Source organism: Cariama cristata, unplaced genomic scaffold (assembly GCF_000690535.1).
Source record: "Cariama cristata isolate BGI_N322 unplaced genomic scaffold, ASM69053v1 scaffold21820, whole genome shotgun sequence".
NCBI classification, from domain to species: domain Eukaryota; kingdom Metazoa; phylum Chordata; class Aves; order Cariamiformes; family Cariamidae; genus Cariama; species Cariama cristata.
The window spans coordinates 1-27,700 of record NW_009593228.1 but is presented as its reverse complement, the minus strand read 5'-3'; the positions used below and the strand labels follow the sequence as shown (position 1 = coordinate 27,700).

General features: G+C 46.6%; 1 protein-coding gene across 1 annotated transcript; it reads left to right on the top strand.

Annotated features, from left to right (window-relative positions):
* Positions 1-75: 75 nt before the first annotated feature.
* Positions 76-27,165, top strand: ESRRB (estrogen-related receptor beta; the record flags this gene model as incomplete). The annotated part of the gene is made up of 5 exons (XM_009709652.1): positions 76-274; positions 307-492; positions 11,158-11,274; positions 26,246-26,356; positions 27,004-27,165. Coding segments are annotated over exons 1-5 (769 nt in total), but the record flags the coding sequence as incomplete, so codon positions are not given.
* Positions 27,166-27,700: the final 535 nt, after the last annotated feature.

Sequence of the window (27,700 nt, the reverse complement as noted above, 5' to 3'; positions counted from 1 at the left end):
CTCTTTTGACCAGCCTGGAGCTGGATTTGGCCAGGAGGCCACTGAGTGCCTTTGCTCTCTCCCTGCAGGCTGCTCGGCAGAATGGCCACAGAGGAGCGGCACCTCGCCTCCAGCTGTGGGTCCTTCATCAAGACTGAGCCCTCCAGCCCATCTTCTGGCATCGACGCCATCAGCCATCACAGCCCAAGCGGCTCCTCCGACGCTAGCGGTGGCTACGGCATCGCCATGGGTGGCCACCCCAATGGCCTAGACTCGCCCCCCATGTTCAATGGTAATTTTCTAATGGTATGTTCATTGTTGGGTGACCCTGCCGTAAACGTTACGACGACTGTGCCAGCGCCATCATGGAGGACTCGCCCACCAAGTGCGAGTACATGCTCAATGCAATCCCCAAGCGGCTGTGCCTGGTGTGCGGGGACATTGCTTCTGGGTACCACTACGGCGTGGCTTCTTGTGAGGCATGCAAAGCCTTCTTCAAGAGGACTATTCAAGGTATGGTGGGAAGGGAGGGAAACTGAGACATTCACTCCATAGCAAAAAAGGGAGGCAGCCCCAGACTTTGCTGAGACTGCAGTGTTTCCATGTCATATAAAAGGGGGAAAGGGAGGGTAAATGCAATGCACTTAACCCTTCATTCTTTTGTACGCTTGCTCTCTCCTCCTGCTCAGCTCTGGTCCTTCCAAATCAACCTGGACATGAAGTTAGGCTTTGTGGTGGTAGGAACCTTTGCCAAGTTCCTAGCCTGGCTGGCTACCAGATCTGGGTATCTGGCCTAGTGGATCTTCCTGCCTCCGCTAGTGGCACTGATACCCTGATAATGGGGCTGCTAGAGGAGTGAGGCCTGGAAAGGAAATTTTGCACTCTGAAGGTGTTTTTAAGGCCCATTTGAAGAGATGGCATCGCTTTAAAGATGTCTGCACCTTGAGATGAAAATGCCATCGTTAAAGGAGTAGAGAGGTTCTCACTCTGTCCTGCCAGTCTTAATTTGTAGCCATGGACTCCATACAGACCTCGCCTCAAATCATATGCAGATGAAAAGCAGTGCATTGCTCCTGCATGTACAATTCACGTATGAGGCGTAAGGCTGTGTCCTGACTGCCAAAGGTAAGCTGCCGATGTGCAGACATGCAGGTACAACAGTATAGCCGAAAGTGGGAGTGCATCCAGGCAAGCTCCAATATTGATGGATGCTTGGGTGTACTTACACAAGCAGGCCCTGTGTGAGGAAACATGCCTGGATGTACAGATGCTCCTTTTACTTCCAACACTGTCTAACTGGAAAAAGGTCAGGATAATTCACCTTCCAGTGGAAAGCGTATTAAGTTCACCCAACCATGGAGGGTTGACTGGAGACAGATGTCCAGTGAGCAAGCAGCTGTGTGTGTACTTGGCTATTGGCTGGGGTCAGTCCACCACACCAACACTTCCTTGTCTCCTGTGAAATGAAAGAAATGCATATATGGGGAGAGCATTCATTTTATTTTTGTTCATTGAATGGGCCTGATTACACGCTGTCACTGGGGATGCTCAACTCTGGAGTGTACAGAGCAGTACAGAGTGCAGTTCAGCCCAGGTTTCTGCAGAATTTGCTATTTCTAGCTTAATTCCTTAGATTCTAGATGTCTCTGCTTACTATTATCCAGCTGTGGAAATAATCACTCTGTATTGCCCCACTGACTCTTCCTCTTTTATTATGCTGTGTGGAAAGCATGGCCATCTTTAGGGCATTGGCCTGTTCCCTGGCAAGGTTTCTGTGATTTGTCATTGCTGAATCTCCTATGATTGAATATGAACTTTTACTTGCACTTCTGACTGTCAGCACCAACTCTGTCCCTCCTTCGGACCATTCCCCACTTGGACCCATTCCCAGTGTTTTGTTTTGGCACATTCAGGTGCCATAGGAGGGACAGGGTAGTACTCTGAATTAAAGCCCTAAGGGCTCCTTATATAGGAAGAGACTGAAAAACTAACCCCTCATGGGAGCAATACTGGAGCACCTCTGTGGCAGAGCAGAAGAGAGGCCTCATCTGGAGAGAGAGAAAAAGACCTAGGAACTTTTGAAGAGTTTTCAGAGAAAATAAAAAAAAATGATGCAGGGTGGCAGTACCTGCAGCCTGTATCAGCCTGGGTGATACATCAGCTGACTTAAACCCAAGAAGGGAGAGTCCTTCCTTCCAACCCCCTCTCCCCGGCACAGCTATATTCTCCTTGTGGTTCCCTAATTGACTGCCTGTTAACGTGTAACAAATGGGGGAAAGGAATAAGTGGAGATTTCTCTCACCCTGTCATCAGCTTGGGCTGGCGACTGAGGCACCAAAATGCATTTATTTCCAAGAGTGGGAGAGTTGAGTGTGCTGTGCCAGAGGGTGAGCAGTTTCAGCTATGGAGCTGAAGACTGAGCCCAGGGGAGTGGGCAGCAAATAGGGCTGCAGAATTTAGTTGAGTCAAGAAAACGCATCGTTCCCAAGGCTCTGCTGCAGTGCATGCAATATCCAAGCACAGCCCTGGGTATGCAGGGGAAAAGGGTTAAAGGATCACATAAAAGGGACGGCGAGTGGCAAACGCATTTCCAAAAGGTGTTCATCCTGCAACTCTATTATATTCAGTAGATGTGTTAAGCATCTAACAGAAGAAGTGGGAATATCTTCGTCCAGGCTGCCAAACATCAATGTAGGTGTGCAGAAAGCATGCAGATGTGTATGTTATACAATTGCATTCCCTGCTAGTATCAAAAGACTTGCCACGATTCTGATACCTGGGAATGGTGTTGACCCAATGGTTTGAGCACAGAGATGGAGCTATAATCCTGGGATTTCCCAGGTGCTCAGGAGATGCAGTAGGTAAATTCATCATCAGGCTTTTGTGGTCTTGGACCAGCAACTTGACTTCTCTGTGCTTGAGTATTGGAAGATGAAACAGTAGTGACTATTATGAGAGTACTTAATCTGCAAATCTACATTTGGTAACTTTATTAAGTAATAGGTGTGCATGCTGTTACAAAATGGGTCTAAATCTGTCCTGGATGATTAGACTACCGCAGCCCTATCTAGATACCCCTGGTCATGAAGCAGAGCTTCACGCTAAGTGCCCCCTCCAGCTACCCTCCTCCACTGCTACAAATGACCCCAGTCTACCCATTGGGTTTTTTAGCTGCATTAACTCATGTAAAACCTGCATGTCTTGAGGCAGGAGGATCCTGCAATAGCCTCTCCACTCCCCCTGTGGCTGCTACAGCAGTGGGAAGAACTTTTTCGAGCCTGACAGCTCTGCAACTCACTTTTCCCCTTAGCCAGGTAAGGCCAAGCTGTCCTGGACAGCAGGAGGGCTGTTGCTTTTCAAGTGATGGGGAGAAGGTAGGCTGAAAGCCAGCATGGACATGGCTGGTTATCTCTGAGGTCACTACTATTGCTATGTGGGAGTTTTCCACCAGTAGGATTTTTCCAAATAAAAGCAGAATTTTTATGAAGTTGGATTTCCCCAAGGAAAATTTTGATGATAGGAGAAAAAAAGAAGTCAGGAAAATCCAAAATGTTGATTCACTTCAAGCTGAATTGGAGTGTTTGGTTTTGCTGAACTAAGCCAGGATCACACAACAGATCCTAACCTGTCCCACAGGTTATGGGGGAGTCACACCTGTGACCTCTCTCATGTTGTGTTACATGGCCCAAGAGAAGGATCAAGGCCTGGAAACCTGTGTGTCATTTCCACTTTGCAGCACTGGCAATGCTTGAGATGGAAAGGTGAAAACCTGAGGTGAGGTGACAGCACATGCCACTGGGCTGCAGGCCTTTCTCTCTGAACATGTTATTTTGAACCCCAGGGCTGGACTTCCCATGCTTTGAGGCAGAGTCAGAAATTCTGAACTGACTTGAAGCCTTCTCAGTCACGTAGGCTGTCTGACAAAATTTTAATCCTATTTCTCTATCATTGTATTTTGTGGCAACTGTGCTTTGGATCCCCATTATATTCTAGTGGCAGTCTGCATTTATCTCCATGATGAGAGTGTCCTCCATAAAAACACGTGCTATGGGCATCCCCTGACTTTGTGAATATTGTGGAAGATGAAATCTAGTGAGGATAGGAGAGAATCTGAGTTTCGAGCATCTTGAAGTGTGCTGCTATTGGTGCTTAAGAGAGGTCTGATTTGAAACCAAGAATTTCATATTAGTTGAATGTAATGGAACGGGTCTGTTACATGAAAGATTACATGTTTTGGATGTTTCTGAATGAAAACTTTTTGAATTTCTGTACCATGGAAATTCTAACTAATCCTTTCATCCAAATTTAGGACAAAGACAAATGCTGGATTTCTTATGGGGTACAAATTCTTAATCTAACTCTACTCTATTCCTTCTTTTAATACAGCATTATATATCAATCAAATAAATCGTCATTATCTTTTGTTCATCAGTCGTTACAACTGGTGGGCAGTTTTGCCTGTTCTGAATATTAACTAATAACAGTGCTATGTAACCATATGAGTCCTTTATTATTCAAAGTATTCATGACTATGACTACCCTTCATCTATTTTTCATCTTCAAATGGTGAAAATTAAGGCTATTTCTAAAATGACCCATTAATATAGAATAAAAGCTTAAAGCTCAGCAAAATAAATCTGAATTAAGATTTTTCTCTCTGATCTTTGTGAATCATCTCATTGTGTGCTTGGAACTCATACCTATAAGGTGATACAACAGGACTTGCAAGGAGTGGTATTGGGGACAACTGGTTATTGGAGAGTCAGAGAGAAGAGACACATTTACCATCATCTTCTGAATAGGCAGATTGTGTATCAGGCAAAGTGCCTGCATTTGTGGATTCCCAGCTTGAGTCTTGCCAGCTTCAAACTCAGTGAGTGTAGCAACACAACTGCTGTGCTGGGATGCCCTTACACCAATAAGGGGCTTTAAATGTGGATAAAGCAGCTCAGAAGACTTGTAGGGATTTATAACAGGTTTGTAATAAAATCCTTATTCTTCTAGGGCTTCCTCGTTGTCGTTATGGTGATTAGAGTGGCTCTTGGGAAGGGAGGAGCAATTGAAAGAGTTTGCTCATTTTCCTGAGCAGAAGAGCATTACTATCCACAGGATCAGCAAAAGGCCTGTGAGATGTGATAGGGAGGTTTTGTGTCCCTATAGTAGCGGCCACAGCAACCAGGCACTGTCCTGTCCTATCCTTCTCAGAAACATGCCTGCTACTTTTCAGATGGGAGTTCACAGCCAAAAAAACCCAGATGTTCTGAGCTTTCCAAAAATTTTTGAAGGATAACAAGGGAAAGTGCAGTATTCCTTGGATCTAGTGCCTGAGTGCTGCTTGCTATTCACAGCTCTAGCACTTGGATTCAGAAAACCATCTGCAGTGCAACTCAACTCTATTAGTTTTGTGTTTTCTTTTTGCCTCAGTGCATCTGTGCAGAGAACTCTGTGCAGAAGGATCTTTTCTGTGGAACCTTCAGTAAAGTGTCAGAAACCCTACAGACAAACTTCTTGTCAGTAGGGAGCCCCAGGGCCCATCTCCTCTGTGCTCGTGCAAGCAGGAGGCTGATTTGAGTGAGGTGGTGCAAAATGTCCAAGTCCTCTTTCGTGGAGCAGGAGCCAGGTGTGCCACCCTGAGGAGGCAAACAGTGCTGGTGTTACACCTATAGCTACCTCCTTTTCCTCTCATAGCGTTAAGAGTCCTAAAGCCTTGGTCCTCACATTTCTGCTTTTCTTACTGTATAAGCCGCATGAAGTAAAATTTTGATTAATCCAAGCACTAGGGCTTATCTCACCTGCTTTTCCAAAGTCCCGTTTTCCTGCAAGTGATAAACACTTGTACTAGGGTGGCAATTTTTTTGGTTTTTGTTGGATTGTTGTTGTTGTTTTTTGGGGTTGTTTTCTTTTTTCTCTCTCTTTTTTCTTTACAAAAATAGGAGCCTCTACTGATGCTTGTACATACTCAGACACCTACATCAGGGACATGTTCCTGGAAGCACAGGATAGCCCTGCTGAAAATCAGAGCGCTTATTCAAGTGCCTAAATACAGATTTACAGGTTCAATATTTGAATCCCTTTCTCTGAAAACTGTGGCTTAAAAAATAACACCTCTTACCTCACGCAGATCATTGGAGAGGTTTTCCTCTGATTTTCACAAAGTACCTCTCCTCACACCAAGAGTCAGGCTATGATGGCTCAGTTAGAATGACTAATTTAAGTGGAAGGTAATAGAGAATCCACTCCAAGCGTATGATCAGTGTTTCCTGTCCTGGTGCAGAAGGTCAGACTGGTGCTTGTGGAGGGCAGAGCAACTGCTGGTCTGGCACTACATTCACCAAAGGCCTTTTTACAGTTTTCAGGTCCCTTTTCACTGAGACACCCAAATGATCTATTTATCTTCAGAATCAGAAATGAAAAGTATTCAGGACAAAAGCTTGTGGGTACTGAAATGAAAGTGTCATCAGAGCTACTGTCTTATTGAAAAGTCACGTTGCTTTCTCCTGCAGACTGTCCCAGTCATGCAGAATAGAATCGCTGTACCATGGAGGCATTATACTGCCTGCCTAGTGGGACCTTCCTAAGGCTACAGTATTTTGCAAGCAGTTCTTATTAAACAAACAAACCCAAAAAACGAACCAACAATAACCACAAAAAAAAAGTGAGGGCAGTGTAACAATTGTTACAAGAATTGGGCTAAAAGGAAACAAATGCATGAGCTGAGGTGCCTATGAGATGGATTTCCCCAGGAATTCCTGCTCTCAGCCCCCAGACCCCAGGGTCTGGCAGAGAGTGGCACCAGACTGTTGGTCACAACTGCAGCATGCTGTGCCAGATCACTAGGGTGAAAGACATAACTTGAATGAACGGCATTTGGAACTTCATAGTAGGTATGTCTGAATCTGGGATTTTCCCTGAAACTCAGGAAAAGCTGCCTCCATCTGGCCCTCTGAGCCACCCAAAGAAAGAGATGATACATCTGTGTGCAGCAGTGCAGAGCAGGACAGAGTATGCAAGGAAGGGAGAGAAGAGGGAAAGAATGGTGAAAAGCAATGAAGAAGAAACCAGAAAAAGAGGAAAGATGGGGGTTTTCTTCCGAAAACAGAAGCTGAAAATGTTTTACCTTTAAAGACTTCCTTGGCTACTTCTATCTAATCTTCCCTGAGTTTCCTTGTAGAAAGGCTTTATAGAAAGGCAGGATCAGGAAGCAGGGAGCAGCTTGTGCTCTCAGTGCTGTACTAATTCTGAGCTCAAGTCCCCTGAGGAGCACTGTCTGTAACTTAGGCAGGAGCTGCATGGAACTTTACTGTGCTTCTCAAGTTCAGGGAGGCATTCTTCTCTTCCCAGTCCCTCCTCTTCCAGAGAGATATGGTGACTATGGGGCCTTTTGAATGACCAAGCTCTGGTGTGCAATTTTCAGGTACTCCTATTATGTGTGCTCTGGAAATGATGTTCCAAACTGTTTAACAATCAAAGGTTTAATTTTACAGAAAATAGGGTCATTTTGCAGTTCTCCAGCATAAAACCCATGATCTATCACTTTATTAGTCCTTGTCTGTTTCTTAGCATCTCTCATCTAAAGGCTTTAAAGTACCTTAATGAATCAAGACTCACGATCTCCCCAGAAGGTAGGTTTGGTGCTTGCTTGTTTCATTTTGCAGATGAGCAAACTAGGACACAGAAGAGATTTGCCCTCCAAGGTGACATATGAAGGCTTAGAACAAATCCAAACTCTGATCTGGTCACTCACCACTTTCTTTTTTTGAAATCATTTTTTAGATAAATCTTGTGCTGTGGCATCAGTGAGGTCCTAGAAGTTTTTTCAGATTGAATGTCAATATTGTCGAAGTCAAGGAAATCACTTCTAGTAAGTAACAGTTCAAAGCAAGGCCTTGTCTATTAGATTATCCTATTTTCTGCCCTTTCCTTCTGAGTCACGTAATCTACAGTTCACGACACACAGAGACTTGACTCAAATTTTATACTGGCATACAGACTTGTCCATGTGCACCCTTGTGTGCTGATGCTCTTGTGCGGGGCCTTGCAGCACCCCCAGCTGCTGCAATGAAGAGGAAGCTCTCTCTGAGCCCCCTGCACCGGCAACCGGGCTGATGGTGTGACCGCCAGCCGCTGGAAGGCTGCTGGAATTTCGATGAGTTAATCTCATCACTTTATCACAGGGCACTTACAGAAATTACAGGGAGCTGTGAGCAGCTCACTGTGCTGGCAGCCAGCCCCGGGACCCATAAAAGAAATTGAGACACACACACACAAAAAAAAGTCAAAGAACTTTGTTAAAGTTTTGGAGACGATAGTTTTTCTTGGACAAGTTCTGCTTGGGTAATGCTGATTGTGCCTTCCCTGGTGATGTCCCTGTTTCCTGCAGTAATGGCAGGTATTGCCCCCAGCTGTAGCTCTCAATCTATGCAGCACAGAGCATGTTTTGGGGCCTGATATAAAACTCCATTTACTTTGGCAGCATTGCCTTGTGTGAAGAGGGTACAGCAGGCCTCACCTCTTGCATTTGCGCCTGTAGAGAGGGCTGTAAGACGCAGCTGCTGGTGCTTTCTTCCTTTAGGCTGGGCACAGTGTGTGGAAGGCATGCGTGAGCTGTGTTCAATGTGGAGACAATAAGCGTGCTGATTGGCATGTCCCATCAGTGCTGGGTGTATTTTTTCTCCTGTGCTTACCAGCAAACCACACGGCTGCTGCACTACATGGTGACCACTGCTTTGCCATCCAGGAAGGGGAGCTTGCCCAGTGCCCACCCTCCTCTTGCTCTGCTCCTTTAACAGTCATGATCCCAGTAGAGAAGTGCCTTTGAGAACTGTTTATTTAAGCTGTACAGACAGGGTGTATATGGTAACCAGTACCTCCACCTACTCTGACACCATCACATTTAGTCGTGATGTAGGTTTTGTAGACCATTTCCAGTACTTTCCTTGTTAAGGGGTCCATGGGCTGGAGGCATGGGGAAGCTGGGGGATCTGCCTGACACAGTGTTAGAGGGGTGTTGAGCTGCCAGATGAGGGCTGTCACTGCCTCCTGCTGCTATAAGGGCTCAGTGCCCGTGGTGTAGTGCCTCTGTGTTTAGGGGGCTAATTTTTGGCCTTGGGACCACAAAACAAGAAATCCTACATCTCTCCAGAACTCTGCTCCTGGCTTTGATGAGAAAGGTGGGCATTGAAACTAAGACAAAACCTTCTAAAGTGAGAGTGTGTTTGAGCTTTATCCCAGGTTTTTTCCTGCTCTGTTCGTTCCTGCATGGGGCACAGCATGTATCTGATCATGAGATCAGGGCCTCTGTACTCATGGGTCTGTAATGTGCTGGAGCTCTGTGTCTGGAGCAGGAGTTTGTTTATTACCTTGAGATCAAGCTTGAATCTCAATTGCCAGCTCTCTGAGAACATTGATACATTGTTGGCTATTGAAATTCAGGTGCTGCAGAATGACGAAATACAGCCTGAGTGGAAGCAACTTGTGCAGCACACTCTGCTCCTGCAGACAAACTGCATTTTGGGGGCAGGTGAGCAATGGTGAGGAATGGGTTGGCTGGACTGGAGCTTAGAGGCAAGTTGCAAGTCCTATGACAAAACAAGAGACAAGAGATAGAAGATTCATAACTAGCAGGCAGATCACCTTTAGGCTTTGGGGATTGTGTGCTCCTGGGGTTTCACCCAGCATGGGCCAAGCATAGTGAGATAAATCAAATGGTCCTTTGAATCTGTGCACCGTCTTTCCACTCAGATTCCCAATGGGCTTTCCAACTGCTTAGTTAGCTCCAAGGTCTAATCACCATCCCCAGAGACTGGTATGTATCAGATTGTAGGTCTTTATTTAGAGGAAGGAAGGGTCTTGCACAAGAACATAGAAATCCATTACAGAAGTAGGAACCAAAATCAAGTCCTGTCCCAGTACTACGAAATTGTAAGCTCTACTTCTAATCTGATGATATATGAAGTCCATACTGTGTGTTCTCTCAGCTCTTACCTGCACTCTTCCTTACAGATCTGATTGTACTCTTGAATCTCAATTTCCTGCTCTAAACCACCAAACCAACTTTTCCATTCTTCTGAACTGACTAGAGCTTAGAAAACCGTTTCGGAGCTGCCTGATTTACCCAGTAGCTAGACTGCCTTAAGTGTATTGTCATTGTCAATGCAACACTGTCAAGCTTAGATTTCCAGTCCTGCTCCACAGCAAATATTGAATAGCCCTCTTCAGAAACATCACCTCCAAAGTGAATGGCAGGATGGAGACAGCTGTTTCTGTTTGTTGTCTTCTAGGACTAAATAACTGTTTCATTATACTGTGATGAAGCATAATTCCACTTACATCCTCGTATCAGACCCTAGAATCCATGTTTCAGTTACATTCTTGGCATATGATAAAATACGATGTGACCAGAAACAAATTTGGGATGCTTCTTTCTCTGTTTTGTCTTGGAGGCAGTGTTGTGAGGTGTTATGAGGTGATCATAAATGAAAGGGAACGAGCAAAGAAATGCTGATGTTCTGTGCAGAGGGATGAGAGGCAGGTGCACAAGGACTAATAAGGTAAAACTGGAAAGATTTGCATATAGAGCCTGTGTTCATTTTACAGGACATCTTATCCATCTTTCTCAATCCTGACCTACTGCTTCCCTGCTACCTGGAGTATGCCAGCTGGCAGGAGGAAGCAAAGGAGGAAATGCCATCTCTGAGCTCCCTGGTTCACCCCCCAGGCAAGGCAAGAAAGGACAGGTGACATCCATCCCACAGACATGGAGCAAGACTGGCAGCAAAAGGAATGCTGGTAATGTCTGAATTGCTCCCACTCTTAGCCTCAGACTTCAAGGAACAGGCCAGGTTATAGGGGATGCAGCACAAGGGATGATGACGTGCCTGGAGGACACATGGTGCCTGAAAGTCCAGCTTTGCAGTCAGCCCCTTGGATGGACAGGTTTCTCCCAGTACTGAGAGCAAAATTGCTTTTTTTTCTGAAACATGTTCTAATTAGTGCTGGGCTCTCTAAGAGCCATCATCAGCCGGCTGTGGTCTCAGAGTATGTGTGTGTGCAAACGAATGAGCAAACATATAGCATATACAGACTGATGGTGGTGGGAATATCTGGGCACTACAGCCTGTCCCTGGGTCAGTGGGGAGAATGTGGTTCCTGGGTGACCATCTCTGTGTTTGATTGCAGGGAATATTGAATACAGCTGCCCGGCCACCAATGAATGTGAGATCACGAAACGGAGGCGCAAGTCCTGTCAGGCCTGTCGCTTCATGAAATGCCTCAAAGTGGGGATGCTAAAAGAAGGTAAGACAGAGTTAGACTGAGAATTATTCTCTGTCCCAACAGTACCTGGGACTCCCAGGTCTTGCAGGATCTCCTAGGCTAACTACACGCTTGCCCTCTCTGGCTTTCCAAAGGTATCTTTTTACAGGCTTTGTAAAAGAGTCAGGATGGACAGTGCCCAAGAGGCCAGTCCAGAGAGGAGAGTGGTTCTAGTCAGTGCCCTCATGCTAGGATATTACTTCTAGCACTTGCAAATTTGACAAACAACAGGAAACTGGCTGTGCCAGACTGTTTCCTTTCCCAAAGGAACCCCAGGCTGGAGGGTGGTGTTCTTCTTGCCCCCCAGGTCATTTTGCAGTGTTGGGGAAGAGAGGCTCTTGCGCGATCATGACTGTGTTGGCTGGGCTTCGTAAGGGAAGGATGGAGTTAATGCAGAGCTATGGCACAGTGTGCGATGAAGGTCTGCCCATATTCCCACTCAGGAGACTTTCTGAAGATCGTGGGTAGCACAGATTTGTCTGGGAGCTCTGGGTCCCCTGCCCTGCATGCTCAACCTGCGTTGTACTCAGCCTATTGATCTGTTCATCACTTTCTGAGCAGTGTTCAGCTTCTCTCTTGCGCTGCTTTTCCTTCCCCCACCCCCCTACCCAATCCTTGTCCATTCAAGGTGGACCACAGGGAATTCAGTGGCAATTAAACACATTCTTATGGATTGACTTTAAAGCTTTGTTTCCCTTGGGCCTCTCTGGGAGAGGCATCAAGGGGAGGAGGGGGAAGGCAAGAGAAGCGTTGCATGTAACCCTCTGCATTGCTGTACCTGGCAGACCATGGTCCCCTCAGTTTAACCACAAGGAAGAGCAGCTCGTTGCGATCTGCACAAGTCCTGTATGCTGGAGCCAAGATGCCAGCACACAGCTTACTTCCAGGTCATACTATCATAGCAACTAGTGATGAATTGTATGATGTCACTTGAGTGCGTACTGCTTTGCACTAGGGCTCTCTCATTTCTTGAGAGGCAAGTTGATGGCAGCCAGTGTTGTTAAGAATGTAGATTAGATGTTAAACCTGTTCTGTTCTTTGATGGATGTGTATTTTCTGTGGTTAAATATCTTCCTGCTAGGGCACACCAATTACCAAGGGGAGGAGATACAGGCTTGTCTAGTCTGGCCCTCGCTGACCTAGGTGTAGAGGTGGTGGTGTCAGAGGATCTTGATCCACTGCTGGGAGGGAGGCACCTACTTTTGGAGTTAGAGAGGGACCACTGGAAACCTGCTTCTCTGCATGTGGTAGTTCGTGGAGGAGATCTATCCCCTTACCCACACGCCAATCCACACTAGTGACACTGGCTTTAGTGGGAGCGCAGGTTGGTAACACACTCCAGCCTGTTTGTATGAATCCCATAAAACAGCCTTAAAAGCCTGATGTGGCTCCAGTCACTCTGCAGAGCAGCAGCCTGGGTCCAGGCTTGCTGGCTCCCTGTATCTGTGCTGCCCTACATCCAGCGGTTGAGCCTCTTGGAGCTGGCAGCTGGGGGAGCAGAGTCACAGGAGCCAGCGCTGGTGAGTCTGACTGTGTGGCCAGGGCATCCTCTGCTTCCAGTTCTGGGAGTTTAGCACAGTCCAGAGCAGCGTCCTGAGAAGGGTTTTGTGGCTTAACCTCAAAATTGTGTGAAAACAGTTAACTCCTTCCAGGCCAGAGTTAGGCTGGGAACCAATGTAGGTTGACTCACAGCATGCTGTGCCTGAACTCCTAAACCTCATGGGATACTACTCATGGCAAACTGAAATTTGACTCTAAGGCTGCTTGTGTGCTGAAGTGTATTTAGTTATTCATGTAGGGATTGATTCGGCACCATTAAAGCCACTGGGGAAGGGTGGTTTGCTAGTGATGTTAGTGTATCTGTGATCCTGCCCATAATATTTAGAGCTGTGGAATATACAGTATAAAGATTTATTGATAGTAATGGGATGCAAGAACACATGACAATATCAAGAGGAACAGAGGAGACTACAGTAGCAGTCTGCAAATAGGACTCCTGTGTCCTAACACAGAGTGGTCAAGTGATGTTGGGCAGACATCTCTTTTTTTTCTTTCTTTTGGTCAGTTTCCCAAGCTGAGAAATAAGGATCATACTGCTTTGCTTTGCAAAAGGATTGTGAGGACCGATTAGTTAACTTTATGTGAAGCCTGGTGGAAGCACAAAGTATTAGTATACAGAATTCAATCAATACCCATCTTTAAAAGCGAAATCCAAAAAGGGAGAAAAATTGTTTTACAGTCTTTGGTCTCCACAGAGCCAGGAGTTTCTGGAAAGAACAAATCCATAATTGTTTGACTTGCTCAAAAATGCAGAATTGACAAGGGATTTTGAATTAGAAAAGGTTCATTGGTCTTTTCCATCTCTGATCTGTCATCCTATTAGCTCATCCAGCCCTTTTCTCTGTCAGGGCAAGAGTGTTCCTAGCTGTACATTTCTAGGAGTTTGACTGTTTTTAAAAATCCCTGATGTCTTGGTTTCCCCAGATAGCCTATTCTGCAGTCTCCAAGCACTCATTAGGACAAGATGTGTCTTGATAAGTGAGCTATGATTTTTTTTTTTCCTTTCAATGGTTCCCCCTCCTACTTTGCCTCAGTGTACCTCTGTCTTCTTCCTTGGATTCATCCATGGCAGAAGGTTGCTAAGCCAGGTTCTTTCTCCTGCTTGATTACTAGGAGTTTGGAGAAAAATGGTCTTGTGGTTAAAGGCGAGATCTAGAAACCAATTCTTCTCTTGACAGGTTTCTCCTTGATGTCCTTGGCACTGAGCTGGCAACTTAAGTGGGGACATTTCTATGTAAAGAAACTGTCCTTCCTCTGAAGAAGAAGAGTATGATATTCCATTAGTACCTAATTAAGGGCTTCACGATCTCTTCTTATTAAGGGAGGAAAGATTTTCCTGTTTATTGTCATCATACGTGATGTACATACCAGCTCCTGCCTGCTGGACATGTGGCATGAGCCTGTTCTTCAGGCAGAAGGCACCAGTATTCAAAGATGGCAAAAACAGGTAGCCATGACTTCAAGCTTCTGCCTTATGCTTGAAATGCTCAGCTTGATGCTGCAGGAGAGACTTAGGCTCTCCCCTGGGGGAGTGCATATGAGGGTCACCAGGCATCTTCTCTCCTCCCTACAGGGGCTGCAGCTAGGTGAACAGCTGTGAGTGTAGCCCTTTAAGATCTGGGGAGACTGCCCCTGACACAGAAGTGCAGGTTATTCAAGCAATGCCGAGTGAATGAGGATCAGGGCAGGAAGAGAGCCAATGGAGCAATCAATAGGTGTCTCAGATATCCAGGCCACTTTCTTTAAGAGAGCTCCGATCAATGCGTTGCAACGAGGGAACTGCACGGACACCAGAGCTTTGCTGTCTCAGGTTCTCCTGGCGTGACGCTGCAGGGCAGGCGAGACTCACTGGGGAACGCAGCAGGCAGAAAGCTCTGCCGACGGAGCCCAACTGGCTCAGATGTCTGAAGTGTTGGCCTGTCTGGCTGCCTGTTTCTCACTTTCCCCTTCCATCTGGAGCATGCCCCTAGAGAGCATTAATTAGCCCCTCACTAGCAGGCTCAGATAGGAAGATGCTGAATGTGGAGTCCAAGATTCCAGCAGACTCCAGTCCCAGTGCCCCTGTGAAGAGGCACCGACCCAGAAAACCTGCTCTCTGCGGCTCATAGCCTTGAGAGCCTGCAAGGCCTCAGGAGATGGGGCATCTTCACACCTTCGACCAGCAGAAGTACATCCCCCACTGCTCTGCAAATATCAGGGAAACCTGAGCAAGCTATGATACTGCTGACCCCAAATGGAGAAGATGATATCTACGTACATCCCTGGCCAGTGGGGGTGGCCACTGAAGGAATGCATGCCCTGCAACTTGCAGAGGAGACGCATTGTTCAGTGCTGGGCATCCCTGTCTTTGGCCACCCCATTACCTCTCTTTGCTCCTGGCACTGTCTTGTGCCCACAATGACTGAAGTGTAGCTCTTTGATTCTGGGCTCTACAAAGTAGATCTAGATCTCTCTGGCTGTCTAGAGTGATGGATAGAGAAATTTCAGTGGTTTGGCAGGTCTCTTTTAAAATCTCAATATACCTTGTCAGTTTTGTGGAGAATATACGCTTGCCATTCACGCTCTAGCCACCCGTGGCCTTTCTGTTCTACAGCAATTTGTTTGTCTTCAAGAGGTAGGTGTAATTTCAGATGACACATGGCTTGTGTAAGTGGGCTCAGAGGTTTGATTTTGGACATTGGCCGGTTAAACATGACCTCACAGCCTTGCCCTCCACACCTCTGCTGCCTCTCTGAAGTCACAGTCCTGTGTGTCACCTTGCAGAATGGCACCGTGATGAGGACAGTGATGTCAGTCCTTCTCTGTGTGTCAGTGTGGTGGGTTGACCTTGGCTGGCTCCCAGGTGCCCACCAAGTTACTCTCTTACTCCCCCTCCTCAGCAGGACAGGAGGGGAAAATAAGATGAAAAAGCTTGTGGCTCGAGATAATGACAGGGAGATCACTCAGCAATTACTGTGATGGGCAAAACTAGACTTGGGGAAAATTAATTTAATTAATTGCCAGTTAATAAGAGAGTAGGATATTGAGAAATAAAAACAAAACTAAAACCACCTTCCTCCCACTTCTGATTCCTCCCAGGCTCAATTCACTCATGATGTCTGCCTCCTCTTCACCCCAAGCAGCACAGGTGGATAGGGACTGGAGGTTTGTGGTCAGTTCATAACATTTTGTCTCTGCTGCTCTTTCCTCCTCATGCTGTTCCCCTGTTCCAGTGTGGGATCACTCCCATGGGATACAGTCCTTCATCAACTTCTCCAACATGAGTCCTTCCCATAGACTGCAGTTCTTCAAGAACTGCTCCAGCATGGGTCCTTTCCACAGGGTACAGTCCTTCAGGAGCAAACTGCTGCAGTGTGGGTCTCCCACAAGCCACTGCTCCTGCCAGAAAACCCGCTCCTGCATGGGCTCCTTTCCACGGGCTGCAGCTCCTACCAGGAGCCTGCTCCAGCATAGGCTCTCCACAAGCTGTAGCTTCCTTCAGGGCACGTCCACCTGCACTAGTGTGGGGTCCTCCACAGGCTGCAGGGTGGATATCTGCACTACTGTGGTCCTCCATGGGCTGCTGGGGGACAATTTGCTTCACCGTGGTCTTCTCCACAGGCTGCAGGCAAATCTCTGCTATGGCACCTGGAGCACCTCCTCCCCTCCTTCTTCTCTGACCTTGGTATCTGCAGGGCTGTTTCTCTTGCATTTTCTCACTCCTCTCTCACAACTGCTGCACAGCGTTTTTTACCCTTTCTTGAGTATGTTGTCACAGAGGTACCACCAGCATCACTGACGGAGTCAGCTTTGGCCAGCGGTGAGTCTGTTTTGGAGACATCTGGAGCTGGCTCTGTCTGACATGTGGACAGCTTCTGGTATCTTCTCACAGAAGCCACCCCTGCAGTCCCCTGCTACCAAAATCTTGCCACATAAACCCAGTACAGTCAGTTCATGAAAGGGAAATGTTCTGAGATCATGGGAAGAGGGATGGGGATAACAGGTAAGGTGCAATGGAAGTTCAAGGCCTCTCATTACAGAACTCATCTTTGGATAGAAATCACAGACAGGCAAGTGGAGGAGTGGCAATACTCGACATGCCAAACCATACTATACCAAATAGAGTAGACTGGCTGTTGTCTGGGCATTTGGTCCTTTACTGTTGTGGAAGCCCTGCAGAATTTTTTCTTCAATGGATTCCCACTTGTATTGTTTCTAAAGCTGTGTTGTTCCCTGTTCTGTGCTGGCACATCTGCAGAGACCCAGATAGACCATAAACAGTTCTGAAAAGAAAGCAAAGCTGGGTCACTAACACTTTCATGAAGGTCATGCATGTGCAATCATGTGTCACATCAGACAGTGGCAAACCAAACAGCAAAGAAAATAACTGCTTAAAAAAATCTCATCCAGGCATTGAGATGTCATCCATTATTCCACCAGCCTTTGAATGTTGTTTTCCTCCTTAATAGGAATAATGTGTATTATGTTGCTGAAGATCGGTTGTCTTCTGCTCCCTGACAGTGCTGAGACTTGTCTCCTCGGAGTCCTGCTCATGGCTGAGGCCTAAGAGTAACTTTCTGAGACGTGTGACTGGCTTCTGTCCAGTTTCTTGCAAACATCACTGATTGGCTTCCAAGAAAGAGGGCGAAGACTGAAAGGGCCCTGGGGATGTGTCCTATGGTAGACCAGGAGTACCTTATTTCAGAAAACAGAAGATGTTTCTGGAGTCCCCCAGATCTACATGTGTTTCTTGTGATAAAAGCAGGAGTGGGAATTCCCAGGATAGGAAACTGCCCTGTACGAGGTGCTTTGCCCCATTCTGAATGTCTTTGAAGGCAAGTTGTCCTCTGGCCTAGCGTCCTGGCTCTCAGGAGTCACCCAGCAGCTATTTCTTGTGTGGTGAGGGTGAAGTCTACAAATGCAAGGAGGGAAAGTAGAGGAAGGTAATGTTGATCTGGATGCAGAAAAGGGAGGCTCTTTAAGAGCAAGAGAGAAGTTAGGCAATTATCCAGGAAAGGCATATGATGTATTTTATCTTCATAACTGTTTCTTCCCAGAAGTGTATCTGCTGTGGTGTAGTAATCCCAGATACAACCATTCATTTCTTAGGCTTTGTTCCTTTGCTCCTAATGCATTTCCATAAGAAATGCTAGGGGACATGTTAAAATTCAACAAGGCACCCAAATTCTTTGTTAAAAATCCCCCAAGCTCTTGGACTCCTATCTGTCCAATCTAATTTCTGATGTAGTAATTGCTGGAATGTGTGGATACTGACACTGCCAGGTAGAGAAATATGAATGAGAAGTGAACAGAGGAGATCCACAAAGTTCATTCAGGTCATCTTCCTCTTAATTCTTCCCCTTTCCCTCCTGTCCCCAGTGTCTTTGGGAATACCCTGCCTCCCAGGATCGTGCAACTACCTGATAACCCTTGTGCTGCCTAAGTGCCTGCATCTCTGTGAATGTTGGAGGTGGTCCCCGCTTCAGAGATGGTGAGCCTGTAATCTCCAGATATCACAAGTGGCTATCTCTTAAATCCATGCTCCTCCTGTTCAAGACCCTGGCTGATTAGGAAACTCTGTAGCCAGTGGACCTTTCCTAGTGTTTACTCCTAACTTTGCTGTTTCCCTTACCAGCTGCAGCCAGTGGATGATGTCGTAAATGTTTCCCAAGGAAACAAATCTGTCACCCTGGGCAGGCCTGGCTCTGTGACGTTATAAATTGGGTGCAGTTATCTACTATCTAAACAAGGGATTCCAAGCACTGGCAATCTCAAACTACTTCCACTTAGTAAGTTTCCCTTCATCCTTCACTAGAATCCAGATAACTGAATCAACAGCAGAGCTCCTTTTCAGCAACATCACCAAATGGAGGGTGTTTCATTTCTGTTTTCAAGTGAAAGAACCTCTCAATGGAGAAAAGTGTTTCCAGCAACCTCTCCCTCCTGCCCCCATCCCTGCTTCCAGACCATGTGTTCTCAAAGAGATATTTGATTTCAGTGAAAGCTCAGCTGACATCCCTGCAATATGCTCGGGTTCTTGCTTTGTGCTTCCTGGGAAGGATGAGGGCTCCTCCGGGGATTCTGGGTAATTGGGTTAGTGGCCAGCTCATGTCAGGAAATTAAAAGGCAGCCCTGATCAGGTTGCTGCTGCATGCGATTTAATGGCTTTGTATTTATAGAGTATTCTGCCTCCAGCCGGTGCCAGAAATATCACTATCGGAGGCATCCAAATGAAAAAAGAGAATGAAAAATGGTTTTTCTTTCTCTAAAACACCCCTGTGTTTAAAAACAGACAGGCAACCCGCTGTCCTTTGAAACAGGATCTCCAGATGCAGTGAGTGGCATCTTGATGTCTATATCATCCACACCCAACTATTTTCCCAGGCATGAATTGAACATTTGCGATGTGGCTGGAGCTGGGCTGGATGATGGCATGACACAGAGCACGTGCCGCCTTTGGCAGGGCAATGGTAATTCTGCAAAAAGGAGGCATCCAGTGGATGGGCTGTCCCCGAAGTGCACGCTGGGCTGACGGCACTTGGTATCTCTTTTCTGGCCTTAAGACTGGTGCATGCAGGACCCTCCCCACACCTTCTGCTATATCCAATGGATTATGAATCTGTTCAGTTTGGTTCTTCCCATTTGTTTTGAATTATTAATCTTCCTAGGTTCTTGCCATGCCTAACTAAATCTCCATTCTATCTAACATGAAGTCCAGGCTCCATCGATGTACATCTGTGTGGGTTCAGAGAGGCATCCCCTCTACACCGGTTTATGACAAACACTTTGTGCATTCTGTCACCAGAAATTGTGCGTAGTGCTCTTATAACATGTACAGAGAAGAGGAAGCTGATAAAAGCTGCCACTATCCAGGGATTCTTAGACCCCAACCATTGTGACACAAGCTTTCAGGCAGTTCTGACCACATGGTAGGTAAGATCCTCTGAGACAAGCAGGAGTCGGGTGGGACCGAATGTATGTCCCACTGCTTGACAGTAACTTAAGGCATGTGTATGAACATTTGTCCAGCCTCTGGTGACCTATGTTCACCAGTCACTCAGCTCTGCTGAGATTCTCAGTCCCTTCCCCGACTCACCTTTGAAGATTGTGCCAGCCCTTGGGCTGCACGGTATCCTGGGCGGGTCTTTCCTCAGAATTGCCTGGCACAGCTGTTCTAATTTAAGAGTTAAATAATAAGTGAACACTAGTTCTTAGAGCTGGAAAAGCCACTGCTGAGGTGAGGACTTCAGGAGAGACTTCAAGGCTGCAAGGCCCAAGCAGAGCTGCTCTAAGAGGCTGGCCAAAGCAGCAGCACGCTGTGTTGGTGTGTCTAACTCCCTCACCTCTGTGGATCTCCGTCACAAGCGAGCCTCTCTCCCTGCAGTGGTGGGGGCCTCTCCATTGTGTCACACATCTAAAAATTTGGTTCTTGATCCATGCTTAAGCTCCTCTACCTGTTCCAAAAGCCCTTGTTAATTCTGGACTTTCCAGGGTGATTGGGCAGCGAGGTGAGAGGGGCTCAGCACAGGAAGGAAGCTGTACATTTGAGAGGCAACAACAGCTAATGCTGCAGAGACACCTCTGCAGAGCTGGCAGCCATGCAGCTGGCATTGGCAGAGGAGAAGGGCTGGTTTGGAAGCTGTGGGTTACACCAGATCCCGTTTGCTTTGGACCAGCCACCTGGGACATGCTGCTTGTGTTTCTGTGTGTGATGAGCAAGGACACCTTGTGTCACTGCTCCAAGGCATGTGACAGCCTCTGGTCCCAGGAATCATCAGGCATCACAGGGCTAACCTGTCCCTCTGAGTCCAGGGACTCTTTAGCCAGACAGACAGCAAAGGAGCTTTCCTACTGGACTAACACATCCCTGAAAACATCAAAGGTGGAGCAGGCTGCAACATCCTGCTGGAACTGATTTAATCTCTCTGTAGGTCCTTGTAACACAGGAGATGGATTTTTCAACTCCACTGCCCCCCTCCCCAGGCTAGTTCCCCACCCTCCCATTGCAAGTGTCATTCCCAGGCTTGCTGACCTGCACCATGCTAGTCGCTGTTTTTTTCTGGCCATGGTGACCTGCGACCCTCAAGTTGCTTTCCTGTGTTTCAAATGAGTTGGGTAATTGCACCAGTCATCCGCCAGGAGGTTTTTCCAGGGGCTGGCCTCTTCTTGCAGCAATATAAGAGCCTAATGGTATAAAGGGGTCTTTTCCTCTTCCCGTGCTAGAATCTCAGAGTAAGAAGAGAGCCTAATCAGGTTGCAGCCTCTCCACTCTTGCTAGACAGGGATGCCTTTCCCTATAGTCTATTTCCTTGCCCATCTTGGCAAGTCTAACTTTTATGGTCATCGCTGCTCTCTATTTCCTTGATAGGCCTCCTCCTGGCTCTCTCATCCCATCGCCACATCCTGTTGTCCCTCCTGAAGTTCAGAGCAAAAAGGGAGACGGAAATTCTGTAGGAGACACCTTGGGCACAACACTTCTCCCTTCCTTTCTTCTCTGCTCTTAGCCTATGCCTTCCAGCTTCCTTGGGCAGTGACAACCCATGTACCTTAGACTGCAGCTCCTGGGGAGAGGGGCATCTCTGTTAGCTACAGAGCACCACCCCAGTGCAGGCCCTGGGAGAGCAAGCAGGCTGCATTGATGCAGAAACTGCATCTCAAGGGTTAGGTGGGCAGTGGGCACAGGACCTGGCTGGTGTCTCTGGAAAGCTCGGCAAAAGCAGCCCTGTGTGCATTGCTCCCTGGCCAGCACTTGCCTTGTGTTCCCTTTGGTTGTGTCCTTCTTGGTCTAGACACACACTGTACTGTGCAAACCCTGTAGCTTGGCTCCTCCGTTAGCTCTTTTGGCAAGATAGATCTTTCTGTTCCTATCAATTCATGGGCATGTGACAGGACTGGATGGAAAGTGAGGTGAGGCTAGTAATTTGACGCGACAGCTGATATTGGGCCTAGACTGTATTTCCCACTGGCCAGGGCTTAGCTTCACAGAGCTTTTAAGAGTATTTTTAGTCCCCAGAAAATAAAAGAGAAACTAAACCTGGCTCTGTGTGCTGTTGCCTCTGCATACTCGGCTATTTTTACTTCCGACAGACTCGGCCTTCATCCAGCTTTTAAAAAAAGCTGGAATTATTTTACTTCCATTAAGAAAAAAAACCCAAAGCCTGATGTTATCAAGTCAGCAAGGGGACATCTGATCCCAAAGTTGTCGGGCAGACGTCTCTCCAAGGGGCATGTCAGAGAAATGCAGGGAGCTTGAACAGATCAGCAGATCCGCTCTCCCACTGCAGAGGCTTGGTGCTGGCACAGACCTCTCTGCAAGAGTGCTTGGAACACGAGTGGCACCCACAGGACGCTTAGAAAACTGACATCCCTACCCCAGGCAGGATGCTGAGCCGAAAAGTCCTGCACAGAGAGAGGCCCTACTCTCCCTGCTCGGTCAGAGGGGGCTCAGGCAGGCTGGGCAGCTGCGTGCGTGCTGCCGGTGAGCGGGGACGCAATCCCTGTCGCAGAATCCGGGGTCAGCTCCACACCTAGGTCAGATGGGGTGCCAGGACTCTTATGCAGGGTCCCTCAAAAAGTAACAAGATTCAGTGAACAGCAGCACTTCCTTGCAACACAAGGGAGCGGGAGGAGAGGGGATGTTTCCAGCATAGGTAGCCATCATTTGTGAAGAAGCAGCTGCCAGAAAGGTAAATTATCAAGGGGTGGTACTTCCCAAACTTTGGCCTGTACTGTTGCATCTCACATTATGTACATAAACCATCCCTTCTTTACCGCTCTAGCAGCCCCTCCTTGCTGAAACTGTCAAGAAGGGGGGTCAAGGAGTGCCTATGGTGATGAGAGTTTTGTAGGGTGAGTGCCTTCTTTCCTGGGAACTGGCCAGTTGCGATCCATGTGAGAAATGTGCAGGAGAACTGCTTTCTCTTGCTGCTGTCTTGTTGTCAGCCTGTGGCACCAAATCCTATGTAAGAGTCTTTAGTACAGACCAGCTGCATCTCGTAAGTGGCCGCTGCACCTTGCAGTTAAAGCTCAGGTGGCTGCACATTTGGTGTGAAATCTGCCCTTGGGATTACAGTGTATGTACCACTCAACCTTGCTCCAGCTCTCTCTGTCATCTCCCTTCTCCTTACTCTCTCACTTCCATTCATTTTTCAGTTTACATCCCCCTCCATTTCTTCTCTGCTCAGTGCTTTCCTTCATGCTCCTTCTCTGAGCTCACCCACTGTACCTCCCCCCTCCATTTTAATGTCCTTTAGTGTCCCTCTCAGAGCTGTGCTGTAATCAGCCTGCCTATCTTAAAGTCAGCCACCAAGGAAATCAAAGTAGAACAGCAGGCATTAACAAGCCACTCGAATACCACACCTCAGTACCAGGTCCAGATATTTGGCCATGCCCTTTCCCTCTATTCAGATATGACCCATTAGGCTGTCAGATCTTTGGGGAAGGGATTTTGCCGTGACGCTTATGTCTGGAATGTCATAGTCAGGGGCGCAGGGGTTGAAATGCTTTTGTTTGCTGTAGCACCTGCAGGTTACTGCACTCAGCAACTGGGGCTGGGATGCGCTACGCAGGGTCAGCCTATTCACCGGCTCTGCGGCTGGAGCGACGACAGGGTAGAACAGTGGCTCTGCAAATGCTGATTGAAAACATTTGCCTCAAGGAGTGTTGCACAGGATGGGGAACAAAAGGAGGACAAACACTTGTTCAAAATTAACAAGCCAAAGTCCTTGGGCAAACAGACCTCTATCTGCTCAGTGAGGGAAGGAGGGATGGAGGGTAAATCTCTCTGCGTCTCTCTTATCTTTTTTTAATGCACTTAAGTCCTTTGTGTCCTTATAATCTGATTGAGGGTCCCTAATACTGCTGCAACCTGTACAGCCTTCCCTGTGCCAAGCACTGGAGGATGGCATGCTTCTCCTTGGGGGAAGGAAATGAGCTCCTTCCCCCATTTCCTCCCATTCCAGCCCCCCTTCCCCCCACCGTCTAGCCCCACTTATCAAACTGCACGGTGAAAGCATCCTGGAGGGCTGTGTGTTGGTTTCTCCTGGGCTGAGAATGGCATCTCCCTGCACCAATGACATCCTGCACACTGGCAGGAGGGAATGGACCCCCCTATGACACTTCTTCTGCAAGGGTCCTGGGGAGCTGTGATTCAGGCCTGAAGTCCTGCAGCCTCTTCTGAATTCCTCCATAATCTTTGAACAGTGTATTCCTGACCTTTTTAATTTTCACACCTGGTTACTTGGTTTACTGGCAGTTCCTGAAATGTGTGTCTCTCCCTCCTCTCCTGGCTTATAGGTAAATGTCATTCATACAGCACAGCATGGAATAGAGGTCGTCTTTCTTAGGAAACCAGGGCACATTTATAGAGGGAAAGAAACCATGGACAGAAATGAAAGTTTCCTGCTTCGTCCAGGACTTCATTAGTACTGTTCCTCAGGGATCTCCCTAGATAATCTCAGGTTTGGGATTCCCTGGCTGCTTTTTCTGAAATCGCTCTCTGGAACGTGTTGGGGCTCCCAGGAAGGAGTCTTGCTCACAGGCTATCTGCTGCTGGGAATGGATGTAAAAGAAGCAATGGGCAACACATTACCACGTAACAGAGGAGAAAGGTGGTACTTATGCTTAGGGTTGTCAGTGAATTCTCCACAAAGAGTCAGGAATAGAAAATGGACCAGGGGAAGGAAATTACTCAGTGTGATCTGAGTTCACCTATTCAGCTTCATGTCTTTCTCTCCGTCTTCAACATCTGCCATCCTTCCATAGCAGCCACTTGCCACAGTAGTTCCTTTGCTCTGGAGAGTTCCTGCTTCTCCTGCTCAATGGGAGCAGCAGGACTCTTAAAAGGAAGCAGCTATATAGCATTAATAATATAATGCCTATGAACCTCTGTCCCTACATACCATGGCTTACAGGTAATGCCACCTAGACCCCCGTGTGGGTGTTGCTACTGCCAGAGAGGTTTTGCTGTCAGACTGTATAACTGACTGCTGTTGGCCTGGTTGGCGTTGATTATTCTTGCTGTTGAGGGGTTGTTGGTACGGTCTGTCAGTCAAGCTGGTTTGGGTGCTCCAGCCGTGATGTTGTGACAAGTGACAGTTTCATGTGGTACAAGTGGGGCTGGCGTGAGCATTACAATAAAAGCTTTCTCTTCTCCATGATATAGTAAGCAATGTGGCATTGAAACGCACAGTGTAAGTGACAGACATGCACCTTTCTAGGGTAGCATATTTGTCAGCAGACTGCAGGTTTTTTCAGGTGTAGAAGTTGTTCAAAAAGCATCACTTCAAAACTGATTTGGAGTGTTTGCTTTTAGTTGTTTGTGTTTATGTAGTGGATTGATTGCAAAATATTAATGGCTCTATGTGATTAGTAAGTTGATCACATCTTTGTTTCCTGTGATCAGACTAGATAAACTCATGTGTGTTTCTAAGGAAGTAATTGTATAGTCTAAATTAAAATTTTTATTCTATTTGAATACTCCTACATTTACCTTGAAAGATTATTTTTCTTTTTGCAATAGCTTTTTCTCCCAGCAAGACTGAGTTACCCCAGTTTCACAAGAACGAGCTACCAGACACCACATGGCTGGCCAGAAATAACGGACAATTGGACAAATATCTATGGCTTTGTTCATGATTTGTTTTTAACATTGTCTTTTGTACTAATACAGCGTTTTTTTTTGCTGTTCCTGGTCTATTGAAGCTCCTATGGGTTTTTTTGCATGGTGACAGTGACTGGTACTTCTCAGTCACTGGGAACTGTTTTCAGTGTGCTATTTGCAGTTTGATTCATGGTATTTTGAAAGAGCTGCAACAAATTCTTCAGTGCTTCCCTACTTTATCATTGCTTTGTTGTAGTAGAAGTTGTTGCGATTTATTTGAGTTCTACTTTTATTACAGCTGCCTTACCTGATCAAGGCTGAAACATCTTTGTTGAATTCATAGTTCATAATCTATTTGCTATAGGTCACTTTTTTTGAATATAAACAGTGAGAGGTCACAGATCATTTAACTTCTCATTTTTAAGAACAATCTAAAAGCTTATTTTTATAATTGCACCTTTAGTTGGCATTTAAAGTCTTTCTTTTTCAAAGCAAGATCATCTAGAGGGCATTGAGGTCTGAAGCTTTTCATTTGCCCATCAGACTGATGGTGATTCAAGAGTTTGAATGGGTTAATTTCTGTTTTCATTAATGTTCTGAATAAAAGTAAAGCTTACAGCAGCATGGTTAGAGCTGGAGGCAGTCTAGCTGGTATTATTGGGATTGCTGGGTTCAGCTGAGATCTCAAGTGTTTGGGAGAGGGAAGCTCCCTGGAGTGTGGGGAACATCTTACTTAGCAAATTTTAGCATCTGCATGTCAAGGTTCCCTGTGGCACTAATGAATCATGAGAGTTTATCTTGTTTTACCTGCAGGTGTTCGTCTGGATCGAGTCCGTGGAGGCCGTCAGAAATACAAAAGGAGACTGGATTCTGAGAGTAGCACTTATCTGACCTTACAGATCCCTCCCCCAGCTAAAAAGCCACGTACGTATTGGTCTTGAATTGTGGTCCTCTGAGCAACCACTAAGTTTCTTTTTATTGGTCTCCCAAAACATACAATGGAGCAGTTGTCACTTCCAATTCCCATATCAGTCACCAGCACTAGGATTTTTTTCTTATGATCTACCTCATATGCAGAGGTGGATTAGGTACACCTAAGGTACAGCCCAGGTGCTGTATTCATTGTACCTAGGGTTAAATAGCAGACCTTTCCTAGGAGATTATGTAAATCCATTTAGTGATACTCCAACCGTTTCCTGTATCCAACCTATGTTAACAAAACTGGTCCCATGCTGATTTCTCTTTTCCATACTACCCACCATTCTCTAAACTTTTCCACATCCCACCAAGTGATTATTCGTGCCTCCTCCTCCCCTTGTTGGACCTACCTGAGACAACCTTACAGTAGCTTCCTGCTTTTGTCATCTCTGTACAGAGCTGGTCTGGCATAAGCAGATCGCTACAGCTTGTGTAGCTTCAGTGTGTAGTCTTCTGTTGTGACTAAAACCATTTCTGAGGTCCTATGGGCTCTATAGTCATATGTTGTCCCAGGAAGGTCCTTCTAGAAAGGGCTGTTATGGAACCTTACATCATGAGAGATACAACAACAACTTCTTCTTTGAAATCTGCAGTGACTAAGATTGTCTCCCACTTGCTGGTGGCTGAGCCAGAGAAGATTTATGCCATGCCTGATCCAACCATGCCAGAGAGTGACATCAAAGCCCTGACAACCCTCTGTGACCTGGCAGACAGGGAACTGGTGGTGATCATTGGCTGGGCAAAGCACATCCCAGGTAAACTGGGGAATTACAAGGGTGTAAGCATGAACAGCAAAGGGAGCTATTATTTATCACTGTACTTATCAGTTTTGTCTTGTCTTCAACCAGGATTTTTACATATAGTGATGGGTGGAAATTACCGTCACAGAAAACTGCTTGTAGTGGGCTCTCATTGGTAACAAACTCTAATATAGCCTATGTTGTAGGTGCATAAATTGATGACTGTATGTGTGTGTGCCCTGGGACTATGCAGAAAGCTCCCAGATGATATGATAAAGTTCTCAGTTGTACCTGGTATTGGGTGGCACAGTGAAAGCCCTTGGGAAACAGCCCTTGGGATGGTATGGTGGATTTTAGTGATTTTGCAGCATCAATATGACCTAGGTCTGTTGTGTTTATAGATTAATAATTGTTATAGCAGTGACTGGACTTTACTGCTGTCATGGTTTAACCCCAGACAGCAACTAAGCACCACACAGCTGCTCGCTCACTCCTCCCCTGCCCCTCCTCAGTGGGATGAAGAGGAGAATCAGAAAAAAGGTGAAACCCA